Source organism: Canis lupus, chromosome 25, assembly GCF_003254725.2.
Source record: "Canis lupus dingo isolate Sandy chromosome 25, ASM325472v2, whole genome shotgun sequence".
Lineage (NCBI taxonomy): Eukaryota > Metazoa > Chordata > Mammalia > Carnivora > Canidae > Canis > Canis lupus.
In genome coordinates, this window is record NC_064267.1 from 3,592,692 (window position 1) to 3,620,158 (window position 27,467).

Below are 27,467 nucleotides of genomic sequence, written 5' to 3' on the forward strand. Positions count from 1 at the left end.
TTTTCTAATGTTCTGTACTTTTGTGCTGCTTCATGTTCATGTATTATCTGTCCAACATCCTTTAAAAAGTTATGAGGAAAAAAAAAACAACTTTATCAACAACATTAACAAAACTAGGAGAGGGAGACCCAGGATTTGAAAGGAAGCAAGGACTGCATGTAAGAGGGACCTATGGCAATTCAGTTAAGACTACAGTGAACTGGAGAGAGACCCATGGAAATGACACCATAAGAGAGGAGAGGCGAGACCTGATTGGTATTTAGAAATAGAACTCCAGGAATTTGAAGACTGAAGAGATATGGGTATTAAAAGAGGAGATCTCTAAGCCAGACTCTTGTCTGTGGGAAGGTGATGATCACCAGCAGGGAAAACATGGTAAATCTCAAGGAAAAGATGGTGAATTCATTTTGGACACTTTACACGTGAAAGTCCTCTGGTACAGCAAGTAAAAATGTTGAGTTACCAGAAATGAGTAAAACTGCAGACTTGCAAATCTTTAGCACATGGGCTGTAGGCAAATCCATAAGAGTGGATGAATTTAAGCCAGAATTCTGAGAAAACACTCTATTTACATATGATATATATTTGCATGTTGCATATATGTATATGTGTGTGCATGTGCATACATGTTCAACTGTTTATTTTGGACACTTTCAACATACACAAAAGTGGAGATACAATGCACTTTCTAATATCTCTTACTCCGTTTCAATAATTACCAAAAATTTGCCATTCTTATTTCATTTGCCATGTATTTTTTAAGTATTTTAAGCCAAATCCCACAATTCATAATTTCACCTGTAAACACTACATTTTATATCTCTGATAGGGTCCATTTTTGTTACTCTTATAACCAAAAAGTCATTATTCCACCTAATGTTATTGTACTAGTTTGCTAGGACTGTCATAACAAAATACCAGATTTGGTGTGCTCATGTCTCTGGTGTCTCTCTATGTGTCATAACCTCTTTTTATAACAGTACCCATCATATTGGATTAGGGCCCATCTTAACAGCTTCATTTAATTTAACCACATCTTTAAAGACTCTATTTCCAAATACAGTCATGTTTTAAGGTACCAGGGGTTCAAGCTAGAGTATATGAATTTTCAGGGGACAGAATTCATTCTATAACAGTTAACATGGCCAGTGCACCTTCCATTTTCCTAGAGTGGTTATCACATTATGTACTGGATGGATTCTATTATCATGGTGTTACTTAACGTGTTACTCTGTGCCTCTTTTTTCAAGCAAACTGGTTGCTAGATCTGGAGGCTTCTTTAGATTTAGATTTAATTTCTGGTTTTGTGAAAATATTTCATTAGTAGTAACAATATGAAATGTATCACATCAGGAGGCACATAATACTTGATCATCTCACTTGTAGTACTGTTAAGATTGATCAAGTGTTGTCAGCCTGATTCATGTTTTATAAAGTTCCCTTTCAACCTTCCACCTAATGGTTATTTGGCAAATATTAGCTATTATTTCAGTCATGTCCAGTCTACTAATAGGCCCACCAAAGGCATTCACTTCTTTTACACATTTTTTTTGATCTCTAAGATTTACTTTTGGTTCTTTCTTAGGACTTTCATTTCTGTGCTTATATCGCCCATCTTCTCTTGCATGCTATTTCCTTATCTATCAGAGCCATCAGCATTTCTTTTTTAAAGATTTTATTTATTTATTCATGAGAGACACAGAGAAAGAGGCAGACACATAGGCAGAGGGAGAAGCAGGCTCCTCGCAGGACCGCCTGATATGGGACTTGATCCAGGGATTCTGGGATCACGCCCTGAGCCGAAGGCAGACTCAACTACTGAGCCACCCAGATGTCCCAAGCCCTCAGCATTTAATCATAGTTTTAAAGTCCCAGTCTGGTAATTCCAATACCCATGCTATGTCTGGTTCTGATGCTTGCTCTGCCTCTTCAAACTATATTTTTTGTCTTTTGGAATGTTTTGTATTTCCTTCTTGATAGCTAGACAATAAAAAGAACTGTTGTAAACAGACCTTTAGTAATGTAGTGGTGAGGTTTAGGGTAGATGAAGCATTCTACAGCCCCACAAGTGAGCCTATGCCTCTGAACTGTGAACTTCACAAATGCTTCTCAGCCTCCTCCCTCCTCCTCTCATATGCAGGACAGGATGGTTAGAGTGGGTTAGAGTTTTATTTCCTTCCCTGCAGATCATCTAAGCTCTGATAAAACCCCAACAAGTTAGACTCTGGTTAACTAGTTTCCTGAGGGCAAGCTTTACTAAGAGAACAGAGTTCTCTGGTTTGTTTTCAGATGGCTCCTTTCCTTTCTTCCTGTCTGAAGCACAAGATTTTTCTCTGATATTTACTGTGAAAAACTGGTAGAGTTCTTGGAAGTATATACAAGTGTGGGGGCTGCCTCATGACTGGTCCCCTGGAGTTTTTAAGTGTAGAATTGTCCACACTGAGCCTCCAACAATTCATCAATTGCAGTTCAGGTTTCCCTACCCCAGCACTGGCTCCAGGAGGTTGCTGCTCCAGTTCTATCTGGGGGGTAACTGTGTGCCCTATGACCTCACTTCCCTTGCAGATCTAAAAAGAGTTGTTGATTTTTCAGTTTTGTTCATTTTTTACTTATTGTTAGGATGCAGTAGCAACTTCTGAGCTCCTTACATATGGAATTGGACTTATTATTTCTTAGAAACATTTTCTTTTTATGGGTTGTAAAATGGTAATATTATTTCATTCCTCCCTCATTTATTCACTGGACTTCTTCTATAAAAAAGTTTTCTTCACAGTCAATTTGGTTGCCCTATATTTCAGTTTATGTAGGAAAAGCAGGGTAATTGTTTTGGTTTTTTAACTTTTATTTATCAATTTCAGAATAATGAATTGGTATGTAGCAATCCGTATGTTTTTTCATGAGTTTTTTAAAGAAATGCTAAATATTCATGTATTTAAACATATTTAATGTGTTTCAATCCACTGCAGTCAAAAAATTTTTTATTTGTCCTTCGTGCCCCATGTATTGCTTCTTTTGCCAGTAGGAGCCATTTCAAGCTGGACACTATATCATTGCCTACAAACACACACACACACACACACACACACACACAGCCAAAGGATTCAGAATATACATGTCTTTCCCTTCTCTCCACGATCCCATCTAGTTTCCTAACTAATGGACATATGTTACATCCACTTATATTCTATTGGCCAAAGCAAGTCATATGGAAAAATGCAGTCACTAGGGTGGGGGAAATAGATCCTACCCAAGCTGAAGACATGAGAAAAGTGAAATTTTTTTATTTAAAAAATTGTGAACTAATAAAACTACCTCTCTGGTTGTGATGGTTTTATGTGTCAACTTTGCTACCCACCTATTTAATCAAACACTAATCCAGGTGTTACTGGGAAAGAATTCTGTAGATGTGTTACTCATCTACAATTGATGGATTCTAAGTAAAGGATATTACTCTTAATGATATGGGTGGGCATTTTTCAATCAACCTTGGTAATATACAAAGGTCTTTACAGCAAAATCTAAGGTTTCTTGCAGAAGAACAAATTGTCTCAAGGCTGCAACATTAAGTCCCGCCTTAGTTTTCAGCCTCCTACCCTGCCCTACAAACACAGACTTGCCAGCTTCAACAACAACTGAATAAGCCGATTCCTTAAAATGAAAGAATGACCCTAGACAAAGCAATCAGACAAGGGAAAGAAATAAAAAGCATCCAGATTGTAAGGAAGAAATAAAACTATTTCAATTAACAGATGCTATGATCCTATATACAGAAACTCTAAAGAACATAAACACACACACACAACTATTAGAGCTAATTAAACAAATTTGGCAAATTTGCAGAGTACAAGATCAACACTCAGAAACATGTTTTTTTTTAATACAATGAATAATCTAAAAAGGAAATTGGTAATTCCATTTATAATACCATCTGCTATGGACTAAATAATATCCCCCTAAAATCCATATGTTGAAGCTCTAATCTCCAATGTGATTGTTTTTGGAAATAGAGCCTATAAAGAAGTAATTTATGTCTAAATGAGGTCATGAGGGTAGGGCTCTAATCTGATAGATTAGTATCCTTATAAGAATAGATACCAGAAGGGCACCTGTGTAGCTCAATCCTTAAGCATCTGCCTTCAGTTCACGTCATGATCCCAGGGTCCTGGGATTGAGCCCCCTGCAGGGAGCCTGCTTCTCCCTCTCTTTTCACTTGTTCCCCTGCTTGCATTCTTTCTCTCTCTGTCAAATCAAATAAATAAATTAAATAAATAAATAAATAAATAAATAAAATCTTTATTAAAAAAAAAAAAAGGATAGGGATGCCTGGGTGGCTCACTGGTTTAGTGCCTGCCTTCCGCTCAGGGCGTGATCCTGGAGTCCTGGGATCAGGTCCCACACTGGGCTCCCTGCATGGAGCCTGCTTCTCCCTCTGCCTGTGTCTCTGCCTCTCTCTCTCATGAATAAATAAAATCCTTTTTTTTTTTTTTTTTTTTAAGAAAAAAGGAGACTCTGTCTCCCTTTCTTTCTCTCCTTTCCCACTAAGGAAGGACAAAGTGAGAAGGCAACTATCTACAAGCCAGGAAGAAACCTCATACCAGAAACCAAACTGGTCAGCACCTTGGTCTTGGATTCCCAGTCTCCAGAGCTATAAGAAAGAAATTTCTGTTGTTTAAGACAACCAGTGTGTGGTGTTGTTATAGTAACATAAGCAGACTAAGATAGCATGTAAGAAGATGAAACACTTAGGAATGAATTTAACTAAGGAGGTGAAAAATTTGTGTACTGAAAACCACAAAACATTGCGGGAGGAAATTAAAGATCTAAAGAAATGAAAAGACATCATGCTCATGAATTGGAACACTGAATAATTTCACACAGCAATACTTGTTAAAGTGGTCTACTGATTCAGTCCCTTTCAAAATCCTTGCGATCAGGGATCCCTGAGTAGCGCAGCGGTTTGGTGCCTGCCTTTGGCCCAGGGTGTGATCCTGGAGACCCGGGATCGAATCCCACATCGGGCTCCCGGTGCATGGAGCCTGCTTCTCCCTCTGCCTGTGTCTCTGCCTCTCTCTCTCTCTCTCTCTCTCTCTGTGACTATCATAAATAAAAATGAAAAAAAAATAAAAAAAAAAAAAAAAAACAAAATCCTTGCGATCTATTTGTAAAAATGGAAAAGATGAATCTCAAATTCATATAAAGCTGCAAGACAGCCAAAACAATATTAGAAAAGAACAACAAAATTAGAAAACTTACACTTCCCCATTTCAAAACTTACTCCAAAGGTATAGTAATGAAAACTGTGGTACAGATTTCTTCCTGCTATCCAAAAATAGAGCTCCTATGAAAACTTTTATAAACTGAAATGGCATAGAGTGAAGAAGTAATTAACATTAATTTACATGGAAATTTTTAAAAACATTCTCAGACCCGTAAAATAATCTTTCTCAGGTTTTTCCAATACTTTTAAGACACATCTTGCTAATGGATGCACAACATAAATCAAGATTAAGCACAGATGCTCACAGACCGTGTAAAGCTACAGTAGCTTGTTACCAAGATGTAGTTGCCAATGTTGTTCCACCCTTGAGGCTCAGGGTGCATGCTGTCTCTCTAAAGGGTCACTATAAAACAAATGCTGAACACTTTTTTGTCTTTTAACCTTTTGTTGTAAAAGCAAAAATCCTTTTCAGATTTCTTTCAATTAATGAAAGCAGGTACTAATGTAGGCCTTTTATAAAAGCAAAGTGGCATAACACAAACTTTGATACAGAACAGACATATAGACCAATGGATTAGAATTAAGAGTCCAGAAACAAACCCATACGTGTATGGCAAATTGATTTTTGCTATGGAGATCAAGACAATTCATCGGGAGTAAGAATAGTGTTTTCAACAAATGGTTCTGGGACAACATGCAAAAGAATGAAATGAATCCCTAATACACAACATATACAAAAACTAACTCAAAGTGAATCAATGACAAGCTCTCTCCATGACTCTAGTCCACCTTGTGGGACATTTATCAACCAGTTGTAGCAAGAAACCTAAGTCCATTTACAGAGAACTGTGTATCTGGATCCACTTGGATATCTGATCACCTTCCATATCTGATCAAACTCTTAGTCGCCACCCTTGGTGTCTGATCACCCTGATCTGCCTTCAGTCAGAATCCCATCAAGTCAGTTTAGCCAGATGTTAAGAAACTTCCATCCACTTACCCTCCACCTCTCTTCCTTGGCTATAAATCACTACTTGTTCATGCTGTGTACTTGGAATTGAGCCCAGTTCTATACAGAGCCTCTTGCCTTCTTTTGCAATAGTTCCTAAATAAAATCTGTTTTTACCACTTGAACTATGTCAGGCTCTGGTTGTCTTTTACAGTATATTACCCTTCCCCCAAATTAAAAACAGGCACTAAATACTTCCAAACAAATATTCACAGCAGCACTATACACAATAGTTCAATTGTGTAAATAACCCAAATGGCCATCAATGGACCAACACATAAAACCGTGTGGTATACACACAGAATATAACACATAAAACTGTGGTATATACACAGAATGCAACAGAATATAGGGCATAAAACGAAATGAAGTACTGATACTTACCATAAGGTGGATAGACCTGGAAAACATTATGCTAAGTGTGAGAGAACATAGACCAAAAAAGGCCACATATTCCATGTTTTGTGAAATATCCACATCGTGTAAAGTATTAGATGAAAGTATTAGATGTCTACTAAGGCCTAAGAGTGGGAAAAATGGAGACTAAATGCTTAATGATAAAAATGTTCTGGAATTAAGAGTTGGAATTTGCACATCTTGAATGTACTAAATGCTACTGAATTAGACTCTTAAAGTGTTTCATTTTCTGTTCTGTGAATTTCACCTCAATAGGAATAAAGTTTACACCCAACCAACAACCAAAGTTGTTTAAAGGTGCAGAACGACAATTAGACATTGTAATATCGGCTAGTTATTCCCTTTCTGAATTGTTAGAACTCTTGAGTGAGGTTGCTTCTATTTGTTTTTTGGGATTTGTTACACATTAAACCCACTGCCGTGTGAACATACTACGGGGGGCTGAAAGGCTTGGACTAGTAACTGAAGGAATGGCGACGTTCCCTTTCCATTCGATGGGCTGTGCAACAAACAAACGCTCGTTCCAAGTTTCTTTCACCCTAGAAATTCAAAAGGGCACCCTACACACCACATAGCCACGTCCTACCTCGCATTCTACGGAGCTGGAGGCCCTGCCAGCGAAGGAGCCTGTGGGCGCCGCCCCCCCTTCCGGGCACGAGTCCCCCAGGGCTTTGAGGGGGACCCGCCCCGGCGACGCCAGCCGCCGGCTCGGATTCCTCAGGGCCGCCCGGCCCCCTCAGCTCCTCCTCTTCCGCCCTCAGGCCCCAACTCGCCCCGCCCAGCGCGCCAGGCGGAAGTGCAGGCGCGGAGCAGGCGGTCGGTTGAGCTGCGACACGCCCGCGAGGGGGCGTGCGGGGCGAGCGTGCGGCTTGCAGCGCGGGGCCACTGGCCGCACGTCGCGTCCCGGCCGAGCCAGCGGCGCGGTCCTGAGACCCAGCGCGGCTGCGTCCCGCCCAGGTGGGCGGGGGGCGGGGGCGGGGGCCGGGGGGAGGAGGGGAGAGTGGCGTGCCCGCCGCGGACTGGTAGGCGCGCGAGATCTTGGCCGGGGTCGGAGGTGAGCGAGCGGCTTCCGGAGCGGCTTTTCGCGGCTTGCCAGAGCCGCAGCGCCGCGGGGGGAGGTGTTCCCAGAGACCGGGGGGCCGGGCCGGGCCGGGCTGAGCCCTCGCGTCGCCTGGGAGTCGCCTCGGTCACCTCTCCCAGTGTTTTGAAGCTACCCTTTCCGTTGTAATTTTGACTTGTGGATTCCAGGTACAGGTATTTCCGAAAATTCCCAAGAATTTCGCCTAGCGCTTCTTTGGGGGAGGGTTTCTTGGTATCCATATTGTGACAAGGCTGTGGGCCCGGTTGATTAGTTGTGGCGCTACGCTGGTAAAGCCTAAGTTGATTAAAAGAACAAAGACAAAAACTTGTGAACAGTTGAAGAGTCAGGTCGGTCAGGAAAAGCAGTGGATTCGATTGCGACTTCTACGGCCGGATTAATTGCTGGTCCTCGCCGTGGTTCCCGGGATTTCAGGAATTAACTTAATAGCAAGCTATTCTGGAGGGCATCTCTTGGAACCGCCGCCTCAGTAGGGGCTGCGTTTTCCTGAGTTCCGTACGTTAAAGGCCCTGGCAAGAAAATAGACCGTGATTAGCAAGATTTTCGGGGTTAGATTGAGGACAGTGTGTGAAGGTTGAGAAGCATGATAGCAAGGTAGATCGAAATTAAGAGAAAGAAAAGAAGTACATTAGTCTAGGCAAAATCGGGTCTTTATTAGCTTTGCTTTTTAAGATCTAAAAACGAGGGCTGGTTCGATGGCCTGGAGGTCGTAAGTTTTAGTACAGAGAACCTAAGATCAAAAATCGAGAGAGGTCTGGATTCCAGGCTGTTGTGTGATCTTGGGAAAGCCCTTCATTTTGAGTGCCTCAGTTTGTAAAATGGAGACGGTAATTACAGTGTTTTCACAGAGTTCTGGTAAATCCTATGTAAAGTCATAAAGTTGGGTTTGTAAGTTGTATACGTAGTCAATGGTTTTTGTCTGTAATATTTAAAGTTGCTAAGCCTTCCTTCCTCTTTCTGTTTCCCCCAAATTAGTGACAGATCTAATTTTAAAGTCATGACATTTTGCCTGTTACCTGCTTTACCTTCATCTTTAGATTCAATGATCAGGAATTTTCACCTTAATTTAAACTCATAATAAATCCACAAACTGTTGAAAGGTAGGATTAATGTCTTACTCACTTTTTAAATTATTATTCCTGGAACTTGTATGGTGCCTGTCATTTTTTGTTTGTTTCTTAAACCCAAACTGGCAAAACCTAAGCTTTGGGGGCCCCTAAAAAGCCAAAACAATTTCACATGGAAAATACTGTTTTCTGTCCCTTGAGGAAGTGCTTTTTAGAGCTTAGTTGTGGAGACATACAAGTTAGAGGGAGTTAGCCTTTGAATCCCCTGGAGGAGATTCAAAAAATGTTGATCCCTAAGCCCTACTCCAGACCAGTTGATCAGAAAGTAGGGCATGAGTGTGCCACTTTTTTTTTTTTTTAAATATTTTTAAAGATTTTATTTATTCATGAGAGAGCACAGAGAGAAAGAGAGGCGGAGAAGCAGGCTCCATGCAGGTAACCCAACGTGGCACTCGATCCCGGGTCTCCAGGATCACACCCCGGGCTGACAGCGGCGCTAAACCACTAAGCCACCGGGGCTACCTGAGCTGTGCCACTTTTTAAAGCTCCTCAGGTTATTCTGTTGTGCTGCCAGGGTGAGAACCCATGTGTTAGAGGAATGAGATTCTTCAGTGTATCCAGTTTGCTTGAGGAGGGCAAGTGCTGGAGGGGCTGGAACTGTATCTGCAAAATGGAGCTTGGGATGTTTGGGGGAATATCTTGAAAGGATTTTTATCTGCAGGTATGATAAAATGCATGATTTGTAAAGTGACTGTATAGTGATGAAGGTTAGTGGATAGATTATTACAATAATCCAAGAGGCACAATGAGAACAGCAACAGTGGTGAAGGAGAGAAATTTGAAAGCATTTATTCTTTTCTATCCTGGATGTTAAATATTTTGAAGAAAACGAGTAATGCAAACTTTATTTTACTCTATCTAGTTAAAGCTGTACTTTTCAACAATTGGAAAGATTGTGATAGGTGATTTTTATAGTTGCTGATTATTTAAAAAAGCGCTCATAAGTTTCTATTTCTCAGGTCATTTTCCTTAATAATGAAATAATCTCATTTTTCTTAATAGGTTTATGTTAATGTGGGGGTTTTATTGTTTTTGCTTTTTTAGCACCATAAAGATTTATATTAAAGACATGGTTTTCACCCCTCTTCATCAACGCACATAAGTTTTCTCTTCTTTCTGGACCCCTATTTTATACCACAATGGTAAGCTATAGCTCATTATGTTCTTATTTGTGTTTTAGAATGTTCTCTTCCTTTATCTCTATAAAAATAGTAGTGTTACATGTACAGAAATAGTCATGTATGCCCAAGTGAACCCTCCCTGGGAAATTACTTAGCAATCACCTGCAAAATCTTCTCTAGAAAATAAGGGGCTCATCTCTCAATTCAGTGTTATAATTATGTCTGACTCAAAAAAGATAATTTATCTGTCCTTATGTTTGTGAAGCATTAAAAAAATACTTCAGTCTGCCATAGTCAAATCACTGGCAAGGAGGATGGGTATAAATACAAATGACTTGGGGGGGGGGAGGGGTTGCACAGGTTTCTCATATTTTAAAGTTCCTCATAATTTTAGATTTTTTTTTTTTGGTCTAAAAACAAATGTAACCTGCTTACTACAAATAACATTTTAAGCAGCATCAGTGTTAGCTCCTCCCCCCTTTATAAGATTTTATTTATTTATTCATGAGAGAGGCAGAGGGAGAAGCAGGCTCTCCGTGGGGAGCACAGTGAGGAACTCAATCCCCAGACCCTGGCATCACGCCCTGAGCCGAAGGTAGACCTGAGCCAAAGGTAGATGCTCAACCACTGAGCCACCCAGGCATCCCCAGTGTTTGCCTTCTAATCGCACATTTTTGTTCACTGACTTAGAATCATTAAAAATACTTGGGGCAAGGCATTTTCCTTTTGCCATTAAAAATTTTAAAGACAAAGGGGGAAAAATCACTTTATTGTGTTTGAAAGAAACAGTAATAAACACTGACCGCAGTGTTGAATAAACCTTTGAAAACATTTATATATATACTCTTCTGATCTTGTGTTTCCACCACTGCCCTGTTAGAGAAAATTAGAACTGTTGCAACGAGGTGCTGACTTCCACTTAGATTTAGATTTTTCATTCATATTAGCTGTTACTTTCCTCTTAAGTGTTAGAAGGAGATGATGAATAAATGATGCTTACAAATACAAGCAGTTATATCTCACTAGAGCTTTTGAAGTTTTGATTTCACAAGATGAGTTTGCTTGAGAAGATTAACAATAGTCACTTGCTCTAGAGTATATATTTGTGTTTATTCTCATTTTTTTATATAAACTTACTTTAAGATTTTAAGACCAAAACAATTAAAAGAACCTTATATATTTGTTGAGAGGGAATATCAAGGGTTATGGTTTTGTGGTGGAAAATGGTTTACATTCAAGAATCTCCTCTTGAAACCTGGGAACCAATTTCACTAGGAATTTGCTGCTTACAAGATTTTTTTCATAAAAAAATATAAATTTATTTTAACTGAACTTTTTTGAAATGATGGCATATTTCAGACTTTTTTCACTTTTTCATTTTAGATGTTTAGTAATGTAAGTATTCTTTTTTTTCTTTTTTTTTTAAATTGCAGTCTAAAAAGACCAGCTATTTTGTAATCATGAATTCTCCATTCCTAGGACTAGGGTAGCAGGGCCACTTAAACCTTTACATGATTTCCAAAGGTTGGCAGTATTTATTTTTCCTTTTGCTTTATTGGGATTTTGGTGGATGCTAGTTTTTATCCCATGGAATTTAGTAGGTTGAATTACTAGAGTCTACAAAATAAAACAAAAATTTAGGCCCTTGTAAATAAAAAATGAAAAGTTCTCTGCCTCTCAATGGAACTAATTATAAAGAAGATGTGGTGTATTACTCACATGAGTGGAATATTACTCAGCTATCAGAAAAGATGAATACCCACCATTTGCTTTGACATGGATGGAACTGGAGGGTATTATGCTGAGTGAAATAAGTCAATCGGAGAAGGACAATCATGTGGTTTCACTAATACTTGGAATATAAGAAATAGTGAAAGAGATTATAAGGGAAAGGAGGGTAACTGAGTGAGAAAAATTAGAGACAAACCATGAGAGTCTCCTAACTAGGAAACAGGGTTGTGGAAGGGAAGGTGGGTGGGGGGATGGGGTAACTGGGTGATTGGCACTAAGAAGGGCACTTGATGGCATGAGCACTGGGTGTTATTACTGTATGTTGGCAAATTGAATTTAAATAAGAAAGAAAATGAATTAAAGAGGACTATCAGGCACTTGGATGGCTCAGTTAAGCATCTGCCTTCTATTCAGGTCATGATCTCAGGTGGGGTCCTGAGATATAGCCCCTCTACCTGCTTCTCCCCCTCCTACTGACCCCCCACTTGGGCTTGCTCTGCCTCTCTAATGCTCTCTCACTCTTTCTCAAATATATAAATAATTGCTTTTAAAAAGACTATCGTTGTTACTGAAAAATACTGTAATCCTGTATGGTACCCAAACCACTTCTTCTAGAGATATCATTGGTGTTAAATTTGCTTATTTAAAACTAATACTTTTTATTCTTAGATGTCATTACAAAACAAAGTTTTATAAATGAAGGGAGAACTTCCCTTCTTTCTCTAGCCTTGATAAAAGAGTCTCAAAGAAATGGATGAAGGGTGGGAATCTTTAAGTTCTCAAACCCTACATGCAGGAATAAAACTATTATTTCATTCTAGATGCATTTCCTTTTACATTTTAATGTTACTGAGTCTATGATCAAGGGCATCTTACAATTATAATTGGCTGCATTTTTTTCTTAATATTACTTAGGATACTGATGCATACTTACAGTTGATGATATCTTAAGTCATTGAAACATGGTAATGATAGTTATCATTTTATTGCATTTCTGTTGGGCACTGATTGTCTGCATTAAGGAATTAGGAATTTCTAAATTGGTGTTAGATACCAGTATGTCAGCACCCTCAATTTTCAGCATTCCTAGTGGATTAGGAGACTTTATCTTTGGTTCACTTTAATTGCATACTTGATGGCCATATATTTTAATACTTGAATGGTGCTCTTAATATTGAAGAACTTGAAGTTTATAAAGTGGTAGTAGTTCCTATCTACAACCTTTGCTCTGTATCAGCCATAAGCACTAGCCAGAAAAAAACCTTTTAGCATTTCTTGTATAATTTATTGTCATGATTAGGTACCCGAGAATGACATGTTTTTTCTTTGTAATATATCTTGAACATACAGTGGGGTGGGTTGAGGATATCAAATAAAGGAAAATATGTTAGATGTGCTTTAGAAAATAAAATCTATTTAAACATTTAATTTAAAATATTACATGTATATTAAATTACTTTTTGTAAGAATAATACGAGATAAACTGTTTACTTTTTACAGCAACAAGCTTTAGAACTAGCTTTGGATCGTGCTGAGGTGAGATATGATTAAGTTACATATTAAGTAGTGTTTATGTCTTAATTAACAAAACTATTCTAAGAGATTTTTCTTTGTGGTTGTCAAAGGAGTACAGTTAACAGAATTTTAGGGTAAGTATGCATATAATTTAGTTATAAATATATAGAAATACTTTGTGATGATGTTTGGGTCATCTGTTATTTGGAATTCTTGGATAATGTGGAATAAAAATTATTGAACAAAGACATAGAAATTTTAAAATTGTTTTCCTGTTTTGATAAGTTTTCTAATTGTTCAATTAAAGGGAAAGATAGTCCAAGAATATGGAGAGTTCTTGCAGTTAGATATGCTAGGCATATTCTAAACAACCATAAAACATTTTGAGAATAATTCTGACCTGTGAAATCACAGTCCTGAAACTGTATGATTTTGCTTGTAACACAGTGAAATACTGTGCTAAATTTTAGTGCAGTTTAAATTTCACTTGCTCATAACGTATATCTAGAAATTAAGTAGTTTTTCCCACAAGGTATAATTTAATGTGAATCAGAGACTTGAGTGACTGATTTTCTTAGTCTTAACACGTTTTAAGTATACTTAAAATATAGCTGTTTATGCACTAAGCAAAAGGCAAACTGTTTTCATAAACTTTTTTTTTTTTTTTTTTTAGTATGTCATTGAAAGTGCCCGACAGAGACCTCCTAAAAGGAAATACCTGTCTAGTGGAAGGTATAAATACTTGATTGATATCTTAGATTATTGAAAGTATGATGATAGCTACCATTTATTGCATTCCCTCTGGGCACTGTGCCAGAAATGTTATAGGTACTTTATATGTATTAGAAATTTCTAAATTGATATTAGCTACTATATCCAATCCAACTTCACTCCCAATTTGGGGGAAATTGGGGGGGGGGAATTAGAGAAAAATCCAAATTAACATTTCATTTTGTGATAATTATAATAATCACATTATTTTGTTTCATTAAATTTTAGAAAATCTGTATTTCAAAAACTTTATGACTTATATATTGAAGAATGTGAAAAAGAGCCCGAGGTTAAGGTAAGTATAAATGTTTTATGTTATTGTTTTTGAACTGTAAAGGAAGATGGACATTTGAAGCAGATCATGATCTATACTTTTGTGAGTAGACGATAACATCTTTTCTAGCTACACGGTAGCCTATTCTGTAGCTGACCCACAGCCTTGGCTAATCTGGCACCAGGTATGGATTATCTACTTGGGTAAGAGAGATGAATAGTGCTTGCTGAATAATGGAAAATATTTCCTTGAGAAGCCCAAAGAAGCAAAGCTACCCTGTATATTATCTTTTGCTCTGCCCACCCCCAAGTGATTTGTAGACTGAAGACAGGAGGAAAAAAGTAGCCTTTTTCCTCATGATGATTTGTACTGGAAAGTTAAAGCTATTACAAGGATGTGTAGGAAATTCAGGTGTGATAATAGAAGATGAATTTGGTCACAAAAATTAATTCTGGCCCAGGTTAACTTAACTCATTTTTATTTAGTATAAAAGTATGAGCAATATAATGTAACAAATTGATTTTTTGATATCTTTTGCATTCTTGAGTAATAAGAGCCTTAAAAGACTCTATGACTTCTCTAAATATGAATACCATTGTGTTGTTTCTGCAGCACATACACTAAAAATGAATCCATTTGGGGCTTGGGTGGCTCAGTCAGATAAGCATCCAACTCTTGATTTTTGCTCAGGTCATGATCTTGGTCCTGAGATCAAGCCCCCATGTTAGGCTCCATGCTGAGTGTGGAGGCTGCTTAAGATTCCCTCGGAGAATCTGCCCCTTGTGCACTCTCTTTTTAAAAAATTATATATATATATATATATGTATATGTATATGTATATATGTGTGTGTGTGTGTGTAGTATATATATATGTAGTATATATATACACTATTTTACATTTTTACTAGTATATATATATACACACACACTATTTTAGTTTTAGGCAGAAAATAAGTGGAATGCCAGTAATATCTAGCTTTTAAAATCTTAACATAGGGAAAGATGATAGATAATTACTGAATAAACCTTATGATATGTTTCTTACAAGTTTTGTTGAAGTATATTTGATATACAATAAATTACATGTGTTTAAAGTTTATATTTTCTAAGTTTTGACATAGTCACCGTGAAACTGTCACCACAATCGATATAACAAACACATCTGTCATCTTAGGGACACAGCTAAGACAGGATACATAAAGATTCTAAATTGAGGTTGGCAGCCATTATCTATCTGCCAGCTGAATCTAGCCCACTGCATGTTTTTGTAAATTTTTTTTTAATGATATTTTTTTTGTTCATGAGAGACCGAGAAAGTCAGAGACATAGGCAGAGGGAGAAGCAGGCTTCCTGCAGGGAGCCACTGTGGGATTCAGTCCCCATACCTAGGATCATGCCCTTAGCCGAAGGTAGACACTCAACTACTGAGCCCCCCAGGCGTCCCTGTTTTTGTAAATTTTTATTGGAATCCAGCCACAACCATTCATTTATGTCTTGTCTGTCGCTGATTTCCGGGTACAATAGCAGAGTTACATATTTGTAACACAGAGCTGATAGCCCACAGGCCTAAAACTGTCTAGCCCTTTAACAAGAAATTTTCTGACCTGTTATTTTACTCACCCCAGAAGTAAGTGGGGAGAGATACTCAATGCTGTCACAATTGATCTGACTGTTCTGTCTTATTAGGTTTTCTCTACACTTGAAAATACTTAAAAATTTTAGTCTCTCTCTGTTAATCTTTTTTTTTTAAGATTTATTTATTTATTTGAGAGAGAGCATGTAGTGGGGAGAGGTAAAAGGAGAGGGGAAGAGAATCTCAAGCAGACTTCTCACTGAGCACAGAGCCCGATTTGAGGCTTGAGCTTATGAAGCTGAGATGGTGACCTTAGCCAAAACCAAGAGTCAGACACTTAACCAACTCTACCATCCAGGCACCCTTCTACTAATTTTTTTTAAATAGTTAAATTGTTAATTTGCTAATCATTTTTTTAATTTTCAAAATGCTGGGGAGGTTTTATTCCATGGTTACAATAAATCAATTTATCATTTATTTCTGCATGTGACTGTATATATACATGTTTAATATAAAATACTCAAGTGTATTTTTGAGATCCTGCAAAAATATTCATGGACTCAATTTTTTTATAAGTAAAATTTGATGAAATGAATTTTAACAGCTATATATGTGAGGTTCATTTTAAAATGTGTGTTTCTAAAATAATGGACTTTTAGGTATGTGTACTGTATTTCCTGATGATTTTCTTAACAAAATGGTTTGTAAAGAGCTATTATATTGAATTTATATAGGAAATCACTTAAATTCCTTATTTCCCCTTACCAGCTAGGTATCTTTGAGCCTAGCATTACAACTAACTAGAGCTGTTGAATTTTATGATCTATTTTATGCCAGAAAATATTTTAAAAAGTACAATAACAGTACAACTTAAGATAATACCACAAGTTCTTTATGTGTAGATTTATACTTAACAGTAAGTATATGGTGTCTGTGCTTTATATATTTGCGCTTAATGGTTTTATATTTTACTCATTTAAATATTTTTGTTATATTCTGCTTATGTATGCAAAGATACGTATTTTATATATTTTTTTATTTTTTTATAGATTGCTTTTTGTGGTATGAATTAATTTGTAGAAAACATAGTAATTAGATCAAAATTGAGTTTACTTAGGCATCCTGTATTTGATGGCTGTCATGTTTGTGAATCTTCCCCATATATTCAGGATCATATGTGGAAGGAGCACGAAAGATTAATTCAGATCTGATTTTGTTAGACCATAGCATTTTTGTTAAGGTTATGCTGGATTATTTTCATGAGCTCTGCCTCTTTTTAAAGCAGAAATTAAGAAGAAATGTGAATTTATTAGAGAAGCTTGTTATGCAAGAGACCTTATCCTGTTTAGTGGTCAACCTATACCCAGGAAATGAGGGATATTCTCTGATGCTCAGGGGGAAAAATGGATCAGGTAAGAACCTGCAGAGAGCTGTAGCCACAAAAAATCCATCTGCAAGGCAGGATGTGCTATCTTTTAGAAGTAGTTTTTCAACCTACTAGGTGGTCTGTCCCTCAGATCAGTGATGATAAAAGAAGATGTGAGTCCAAATTTTCCTTTTTACAACGTGTCTTATTAGAAAATATCTGTAAGATGATTACCTTTGTGAATGTGCAGTTGAATTACAACTGCGGTAGGTCTTGGAAGTTAAATTATAAAAGACCTAACATTTAAATAATTGTCACAATTTTCTGTCTATTACTATTTTACATTTTAAGGTAGCATACGGTGTTTTATGTTTTTCTTCTTTATTTTGAGTAGACTCTGAGTCTGAAATTAAGCAGACTCACTGCCTTTTGAATAATTTTCTTATTTGGTAAGATTTATTTCTATTAATGTAAACTTGAAAATGGAGTTTTGAAATATAAGTATTTTTAGATTTTATCAAAGAGACATCTAGAAATTTGATATGGTGATGATATGGGTTCTATAAGGCAGTCATCCAGTTAAGGATTTTTTTGTGTTGTTGATAGTTATAAAATGTAACAGAGAATTTTGTTCTGTAAGTGACCATTTTTCAGATGAGGTAGCAAATTATCGTACTGATTTTTAGATTAGATTTGTAGTCTTCAAGGGACTTTCAGTTACCAGGGTTGGAATTTTATCATATTCTGATTATTGTACTGCTGGCTGTGGTTTGCATTTTGTTGTTACGCCAGATTCTTTTCCATGGTGTGTTGGGGATTTTCTCCTTCCTGGCCTAAAATTGTATACAGTTGGTAAAGCCTTTTAGCAGTACATGAAGTGATTCATTTATAAGGCTTAAATAAAGGATTTTAGAAAAGTTTTGGAGATTTATTCTCATTTTTTATGGAACTTCATTTAAATTATGTATGTAAGGTTTGCAGTGAGCCTGATCATTTTTCAGAAACTTTGTTTTAATATTAAGATTCTGAGACCATTCGACTGCCTTATGAAGAAGGGGAATTGCTTGAATACTTGGATGCAGAAGAATTACCTCCTATTTTGGTTGATCTCCTAGAAAAATCTCAGGTACAAAATCTTTTTCTTTAAAATGTCATTTTCTTTAAAATGTCATTAGAGGGTTATCTGGGTGACTCAGTCAGTTAAACATCTGTCTTTGGCTGAGGTCATGATCCCAGGGTCCTGGAATCAACCCTGTGTCAGGCTCCCTGCTTAGCTGCTCTCCCAGCTTGTGCTGTTTCTCTCTCTCGGATAAATAAAATCTTGAATAAATGTATAATGTCATTAAATTTGTCAACTCTATGGTCTTTGTTATAAGTGATAATTATGTTCTCAATGGTGATTAGAACATGAAATGAGACATTATATATATAGTTAAATGGTAACCCATTTTACCGTGGGATACTCATCCTTTAGGCTGTACTGAAATGTGTAGATTTAGTTGATTCTTCTAAAATTGCTTTAACAGTTCATTTGTCACACATATCCCTATACCTGCAATCAAGATTATGGGAGAAACTACTTCTTGGCTTTACTTCAGCAGTACTAGGTACTTAGGAAAAAGAAGCCATCTGATGGAATTTTCGATTTTCTCCTAGTCCTAGTCAACTAGCATCCACAGCTGTGTTGATACTATCTGCCTGCTTTTCTGTTAAAATGAAGTCTGCTGTTCCTAAGAAATTCTCTCTACTTGTATTCTGGATTCTCCTCCTCAAGGATTTGCAACTGTAACCTCTCTCTTGAAATCCCCTCTACTTGTATTCTGGATTCTCTTCCTTCTCAATTTGCATCTATGACCCCTCTCTCTTTTAGCATCTGTTTACCCCCTTTTTACTAGATAAAGAATACAAGTGGGTTGTACTATATCTCAACTTAATCCTCTCTTGACCCCATGTCCTTTTGCAGTTGCTGTTCTATAATTCTGCTTTTCTTGACAATAGAGTTACTCACAAAGTTGTCTGTTATCATTCTATTTTATCTCATCCAGTTCTTTTCACTACCTACCTCTTTCAGCATTTATAACATCACCATTCTACAGAGGTGGCTTTGTCAAGGTCACCAGTAACGTCCATGGCACAAAGTCAATTGGTCACTTTTCTGTTCTCATTTTAATTGGTCTCAGCAAAATTCAGTGCAAATGACTGCTTCCTCCTTGAAACATTCTTTTGGCTTCTGAGACCTCACATTCTGGTTTTCCTCTTCTCTCTATTCCTTCCATCTTCTTTACTGTCATCTCTATTCCACTCATAAATGTGTGAGGTTTTCAGGGTTCAATCCTACCCCCCCCCCCCCATTCTTTAGTAACACTCTGTCCCCGGAGGATGTCAATCAGTGTCATGGGTTTTAAAATGACATTTAATTTGTTGCTTATATCTCTCTGCATGACTGTTCATTCCGTCAAGGTCCAAACTTCTATTTACTGGGGTATGTAATAGATTCCTCAAACTTACCATGACAAGAATAAAGCTTTCATACCAGTTTCAATCTCTGTAATCTCTATCTTGCTTTCACCTTTCACGTTCAGTCCATCAGCAAATGTCAGCTGTACCTTCAAAATATTTATGGTCATGACCTATTGTAGTTACCTTGCTGAACTTTTTGCTTTCACTCTAGAACCCCAGAAATCAATTCTCCATGGAGAGTTAGATAAGCTTACAAAACAAAAATTGGAAACAAAAAAACAAAAAACAAAAAAAGGTTCCTAGCTTAAAATTGTCTAATGTCTTCTCACTGTACAAAACCCCTGCCTTCTCTTCTTCATCTCCTGATTCTTATCTTTACTCGCTACACTGCAGACATCTATGATTCTTTACATATTAAAACACACCAAGTTTATTCCTACCTTAAGACTTTTTATCTGCTGTTCCGTCTGTTTGGATGATCTGTGCCGATTTCTGGCCCTTTGTTATGATTCAGGCCTCAGCCAGAAAGTCACTCCCTCAAAGAGTTTTTTATTTGATCACACAATCTAAGTTAGCTCCTCTCTATTTTATTTCCTTTCTAGCATTTATCATCATCTAAGATTATCTTGTTTATTTCTGTACGTGTTTATTCCCTGTCTTCCCATATTAAGAGTAAATGTCATCCCACCACCACCATCTCTGTATCTGTGAAGCTTCTTGGATTGTGCCTGGCATATAGTTCACATTGTCGTTTTCAATAAATACTCGTTTAAAAGAATGAGCATAATAACAACTCCTAGCATAGAAAGTCACAGTTCCCAGTAAAAGTTCTGAAAGAGTGAAAAAAACCTAATACTATAAGTGCCTATAGCAGGTTGTATTTAGCAAGACTTAAGTGATAAATGTTCTTACCTTTGGCCTGGAAAATGGTATGTTTAGCTGAAAATTATTATTTATATTTTTAGTTAGCTTCTTTTGTTAGTAAAGACAGTCATATTTCTGAAAATCAGAAGCCGAAACTCTGGCAGATTTGATTGACAGTGTATAACAAAGACAAACTATAACAATGACAGAGTTAGCAAATTATAACAGTGGGCCAGTGAACATCAAGAACAGCATTTCCAGTGATTTATAACATTAATAGAATATAAATGCCAAAACTCAAATCTATAATTAGAAGCCATTAAATGATTTTAAACTGCTTCTTGAGTCATAGTGATGACCATAAAATAATTCCTTGGAAAAGTTTATATAGTGGTAAATCCACCAGTAAGGAAGTCCACTTAAGATTATGTGAGTGGTCAGAAGCATTGCATAAGCATGTAAAGAACCTGAACATTGAATGTAAAAATACTTATGTAGTCTTTTAAAAAAGACAATTAAATATTTTCACTTAAAACAGGTTAATATTTTTCATTGTGGATGTGTCATAGCAGAAATACGTGACTACAGGCAGTCCAGTAATATGAAATCTCCTGGTTACCAAAGTAGGCATATTCTCTTACGACCAACAATGCAGGTAAGGAATGTTTAATTATTTTACGGGTGCCTGGCTAGCTCAGTCAGTGGAGCTGTTGACTTTTTTAATCTCAGAGTTGTAAGTTCAGGCCCCACTTTGGAAGTAGAGATTACCTAAAAACAAAACTTTAAAAAAAGGGAATTTTAAGTTTTACTTAAAGTTTTATTTATTAAATATTTTCATATGTTTGCATGTCTACATATTAATGTATTTCTTAAATTTTATATTTTTTTAGACTTTAATCTGTGATGTACATTCAATAACAAGCGATAACCATAAATGGACCCAGGTTAGTTGTTTTTTAATCCCAAACAGGCAAAATAAAGGGTAGAACAGTACTTACCATTAAGTTAAGCAAAAGATATTTTACTCATAATTTTATTCATGAGTAAGTTTTAGGATTCCTTTATGAGCTTTAGAAGTCAGGGGTCTCTTCATCCATGCAGTAATTGCTCAGGGAACTAAATAGTTCAGTCCCATTTGCTTTAGGACCATGGTGAAACAGGGTCAGAATGCCTTCATCTGCACAACGTGTGAAACTTAATTTTTTTTAATCCCCATTCAAATAGAAGAAAAATATTTGTTTTTATACCATGGATACAATAGATGCTGCTTTTTTATTATCTAGGATGCTAAAGCAGGTCTAGCCTATCTTTTTGCCATTCATGCCTGTTATTAGGCAAAAAGCCTAGCCAATTAACTCTCCAGTGCTGGCTTAGTGTATATTAGGTACCACTCTGCTGCTATAGAGGAGAAGAGTTACTAAACCCAAGAAAATATCAATAATGAAAATTATCTGCAAAATGTGGTTATGAATAAGATGCAATCATCAGTAACTGTCAAGTGTTGTGTTTTAGTTTAGGCTATAATCTTCACCTGCAAGGTTAAAAGCTATTGAAAGAACATTAAAAACCAAAAAAAAAAAAAAAAAAAAACCAACCCTTATTGGTCAGCATAAGAAGTTGCTAGGATATCAGTTTCTTATTTTGAATGTTGATGAATAAAGGGAGAGATTGTAGCATTTTTATTCTGCCTTTCCTGTATGAACTCTATGTTAGATAGCCAATCAGTGATTAGGAGAAAATTATTTAGAAAAACTAGATCTTAAAATTTTTCTCCACAAGAAGAATAACTTTTGTAGCTGTATGTAGTAATACTTGTTACCTAGGCTTAATGTGGTCATTTTGCAGTGTATACAAATATCAAATCATTCCTGCACCTAAAAATAGTGTGTCAGTTACATCTCAGTAGAAAAGAGGGAGAACATACAGAATTATCTTGATACAAAGTAAATGTTAGTAGAGGACATTTCTTACAGGCAGATGCATAGTTTCTGTCTTTGAAAACTACTACCTGGGGATGCCTAGGTGGCTCAGCTGTTGACCGCCTGCCTTCAGCCCAGGACATGATCCTAGAGTTCCGGGATCGAGTCCCACATCAGGCTCCCTGCATGGAACCTGCTTCTTTCTCTCTGCCTATGTCTCACAAGTAAATAAATAAGATCTCAAAATAAAACAAACAAAAAAATACTACCTGCATCTTTACACAAAAGTTTATTTTCTAAATTTGCATTCATATAAACATGGATTTAGACTTAACTTTTGAGAGTATAATACATTCAAATATTGCTTTATTAACGATTTTAAAAGGTTCCAGTAAGAATCAGGAAGTATAGAAGACCACTTGCATTTCCGATATTGGAGAGTATTTGAATTTCTTTGAATGAGATGCATTCTAAATGGTGCTTTTGTAATTAAGGATTCCAAATTGCAAAAATTTTGTTGTGATTTCACATATTATAGATATTAATAGTATCTCAACTTAATTTTCCTTGAATTTTATACCATTAAATGTTGATGTAAGCTCCATAACATTCCTGCCTGATGGGTAATCTTACCACAATTGAAAAGCTGACACTCACAACTACTTAGCACATATTATACATAGCCTCAAGGAGGGCTGGGGGTAATAATTACAGCTAATAGGTACAAAAGAAATAAATGGATTTTTTAAAACATCAATTTAGAAGTATTAATCTAGACAACTAGAATTCTTAGGTATATAAACCATTAGATCATAGGTTCATAGTATTTATAATGCAGAGATCTGACTAACCCCACTGGTGTAAAAGGGGGACAGTCATTCATTGTGTTTCTCCTGGTGTGATGCAAGAGAAAGTACAGATAGTGCCTATTAGACAAGAATTACTGTCTTAAAAGGCAGAACAAGAATTAAATTAAGCTTCTAGATCTAGTAGTTTACTAGGAATTCAGGAAGTAAAAGAAACTATTAAATGACAAAGTGAGGAAGCAATCAGTCAGATCCAGTTAAAGTCCACAGGGAAAGAGTTGGTCAGATCCAATAAACAACTGCATGAGAAAAGGGGAAAAAAATGAGAAAGAGGTGATCATTACAGAATTTTAAAAAGATGTTTAAGAGATAAAAACCAAATATAACTATAGACTTTGAGCTGAAATTTTAACAAACCAACTAAAAATACACTGGAGATAATGGGAAATTTAAAGCCAGACTGGATGTTAGAGCTCCTATCAATTAGCAATGCATGCTTAAGTTTTTTCAGATAAAATAATATAACCTATTTTAAATTACTCCAGCTAAACAAATATGTTACAGGGGCAGTTGTTAAATGAAATGAATGTTGGTACATGGGTGTCACTATACTTCTGTCTTTTTTTGTGTATGTTTGAAAATAGCCATAATAAAAAGTTGAACTGTTGAAAGAAGCAGTGTTTCTTTGTTTGCAAAAATTCTTATTCAGCAATAGTATTAATTGACTCATTGACCATAAAAAATTTAGTTGTTGCTATTAAAATAACTTAATCATTAAGCAACAAAAAATGGAATGCAGTAAAGCAATACCAGTAAAACACTTGTATACAATTTGAAATTGGGCATATAGAGTGTATACAGTGTTAGTGTGTTCATTTTTATTTTTGTAATGAAGTTAAGCTAAGTATAGAATGGGAGTGTTAATCTCTGTGTTAATGAAAATTCTATGATCCATCATGAATCTGTAAGCTTTGTGGAAGCAGATTTATCTGTTTTGTTCACTACTTAATCCTCAATGCTTAGAATAGGCCCTAACACATTAGGTGCTCAGCAAATATTTGTTGAATTAATGAATAGGCACTCTTACAACTTGACCATTTTGGACAAATTACTGAATTTTGAAAAATTTGTATCTGTTATTGACGTTTGCTCTTAATACATTCTAGGAAGATAAACTGTTGCTTGAGAGCCAACTGATCCTCGCTACAGCTGAACCACTGTGTCTTGATCCTTCTATAGCAGTAACCTGCACTGCAAACAGACTGCTTTATAACAAGCAAAAGATGAATACACGCCCAATGAAACGGTAATTGCCTTTGTAGATAGGTAAACCAAAGGATGCTCCTAGGCAAGTAGCTTTAAACTTCCCTATTTATGGCATCTTTTCCCTCCAAAGTATTTAAGTGCTCTGATTTTTTTTTAAATAGGAATTTAATGGCCTTATTACTTTTTTTGTGTATTACGGTTTTTAAATACTGTCTGCTTTATATTGAAATGGTACATTCTCTGCATTTTGTGAAAGAATAAACTTCTAAAGTTTAGAGTGTTTACCAAAGAGAGGCTGAGAGAGACAAGTATAAACAAAGAATAATTTCTTTATTAATTACTAATAACCAATAACCTGTTTGTTTTGATAATATTGCTTTTCAAGAAATGATGTGGGGGTGCCTGGGTGGCTCATTTGGTTAAGCATCTGCCTTTGGCTTAAGTTATAATCCAGGGGTTCTGGGATAGAGACCCTAGTCGGGCTCCCTGCTTAGCAGGGAGTCTGCTTCTCCTCCTCCTCCTCCCCACTTGTGCTCTCTCTCCCTCTCTCAAGTAAATAAAATTGTGGAAAGAAAGAAACAATTTGAATTTATTTTTGAGATCTGGTAAAATATCACAGCCTGGCAAGTTAGTTTATAAGCAGATGCCCCTTTTATAACGTTGTAATTTGTCTTTAAATGTCTTAGCTATCTCCTCTACTTACATTAATTTGGGCTACAGTTATAATTCGTTCGTCATTAAGTACTCTTGACATAATTGTTTGAATTGCTCACTTTGGATAATCTTCAAGTTTGAAGGATTTCAAAAACCCAATTTCTAAATTCCTAAATTTATTGTGTAAACAGTGTATGCTAAAGAAAAGATACAATTTCAGAAATAGTGAAATAAGTCCATATAAGATCAGTCAGCAGTTCTTATAAAATCTCTCTTTCTCTCCACATCTCCATGCCCACTGCTAAATCTTTTTGTTAAAGTCACCGTCATCTTCATCTTGACTTCTGCAGTAAATTTCTATTCAACTGATCTTCCCGCTACTTATCTTTGCTCCCTTCTGGTCTATTTGCCAGGTCAGCAAACCTTAATATCTTTTAAAAACCTCAAAGGAGATTATGCCACTGCTTGCTTAAATTTCCCTAAAAGCTTCTCATTGTACTTCACATTAAATCAAAACACTTCACCATTGATCTGTAAGGCCCGTTCCTCATTCTCTGACCTCATCTATTTAATGTGGCCACATCTATTTTCTGTCTTTAAAACAGATTAAGTTAATTCTTTTTTAGTTTTTACGTTTTTCTCTGTACTTCAGATACTCATTCCCAGATCTTGTCTTTTTTGTTTGTTTGTTTGTTTTTAGATTTTACCTGTTTGCTAGTGAGAGAGAGCATGAGCAGGGGATGCAGGGGTGGGTGGAGGCAGAGGGAGAGGGCAAAGCAGACTCCTTACCAAGCAGGGAGCCCAATGCAAGGCTTGATCCTAGGTCCTTGAGATCATGACCTGAGCAGAAGGCAGACGCCCAACCAATGAACCACACAGGTGCCCTCCATGATCTTTTCATAGCCAATTCCTTCTTGCCATTCATGTCTCAGCTCACACATCATTTCTTCAGTCAGTCCTTCCTTTATCTTACCTAATGTTGCCCTCTCTATCTCTGACTCACCACAGTACCCTGGTTTTCTTTGTTTTGTTTTTCCTCCTACTGATCAGTGCTCTCTGAAATGATCTTACCTGTTTACATATGAATGTTTTTTTTCTCCCTCTGGACTTCTTAGTTCCATGGTGGCAGGAATTTTGTTGGTCTTGTTCATTTTTGTTTTACCATTGCCTGGGACTTTGCTTGGCAAGAGGTAGTGTTCTACAGATATCTGTGATTTATATATATAATGCTTACTGATCTAAATAGAGATTTTTTATTTCTTTAATTTTGTTAGTTTGACTCTTAATATTTCAGATGTTTCAAGAGGTATTCCAGGTCGTCTCTGAATCGGCAACAGGATCTGTCTCATTGTCCACCTCCTCCACAGCTAAAATTACTTGATTTCTTACAAAAAAGGAAGGAAAGAAAGGCAGGTCAACATTATGATCTCAAGATATCTAAAGCAGGAAATGTAAGTATGTGTTTTTTTAAATGAAGCTTATTATTATGTCAGAGCTCTGCTCACTTTGAACTTTCAGCGTATTAATACTGTTTTTAATTTTCAGTGTGTAGATATGTGGAAGCGGAGTCCCTGTAATTTGGCCATACCTTCTGAAGTGGATGTAAGTCAGTTCATGAATTGCACTTCTTTTCTTTTTTTTTTTTTTTAATTTTTATTTATGATAGGCACACAGTGAGAGAGAGAGGCAGAGACACAGGCAGAGGGAGAAGCAGAGGGAGAAGCAGGCTCCATGCACCGGAAGCCCGACGTGGGATTCGATCCTGGGTCTCTAGGATCGCGCCCTGGGCCAAAGGCAGGCGCTAAACCGCTGCGCCACCCAGGGATCCCTGCACTTATTTTCATATAAGGTTCCTAAATTTAACTAGTAGCAGCTTATACTCTAGGAAAACAAACACTTAACTTACAAAGTAATGATTTTTTTTAATCAGTAACTCATTTTTAGAATATTTTAAGAATATTCTTTCACATTAACTTGTGTAAGAATAACTGCTTAATACATTTGTATTGCTGTAAAAAGTCTGTTTAGAGTAGGAATAATAACCAAGGAATTTTTAAATATAGAAAAAGATGGTAATATTACATAATACGTATAAGATGTATTCTTTTTTCATAGTATTTCATTATAATTTCCTGGTAATGCTACTTTTCTTGAATTAGTTAAATGTAAAAATTAACAATATTAGAGCAGTGGCCAAAATTAGAAACTTTGATGTTATTTTCTGCTGATCCATAATATTCATGACCTATAAATGATCAAAAACATGAAAGAGACCTT

General features: G+C 36.5%; 1 protein-coding gene across 27 annotated transcripts in view; it reads left to right on the top strand.

Annotated features, from left to right (window-relative positions):
- Positions 1-7,464: 7,464 nt before the first annotated feature.
- The window catches only part of SUPT20H (SPT20 homolog, SAGA complex component), a 39,939-nt gene continuing 19,936 nt past the window's right edge, over positions 7,465-27,467 (top strand). For 3 of the 27 annotated variants that reach the window (XR_003142209.3, XR_007405896.1, XM_049101264.1), the window contains exons 1-12: positions 7,708-7,892; positions 9,915-10,012; positions 13,223-13,258; positions 13,911-13,969; positions 14,237-14,303; positions 17,138-17,267; positions 18,244-18,347; positions 21,084-21,200; positions 21,436-21,489; positions 24,437-24,576; positions 26,485-26,641; positions 26,736-26,792. Coding sequence is in view for 25 of the 27 variants with exons in the window: in XM_049101264.1 (XP_048957221.1) it covers positions 10,010-10,012; positions 13,223-13,258; positions 13,911-13,969; positions 14,237-14,303; positions 17,138-17,267; positions 18,244-18,347; positions 21,084-21,200; positions 21,436-21,489; positions 24,437-24,576; positions 26,485-26,641; positions 26,736-26,792 (924 nt within the window). In the remaining 2 variants the exon portion in view is untranslated. The other 24 variants (XM_025462423.3, XM_025462434.3, XM_025462429.3 and 21 more) reach the window with 16 other exon arrangements.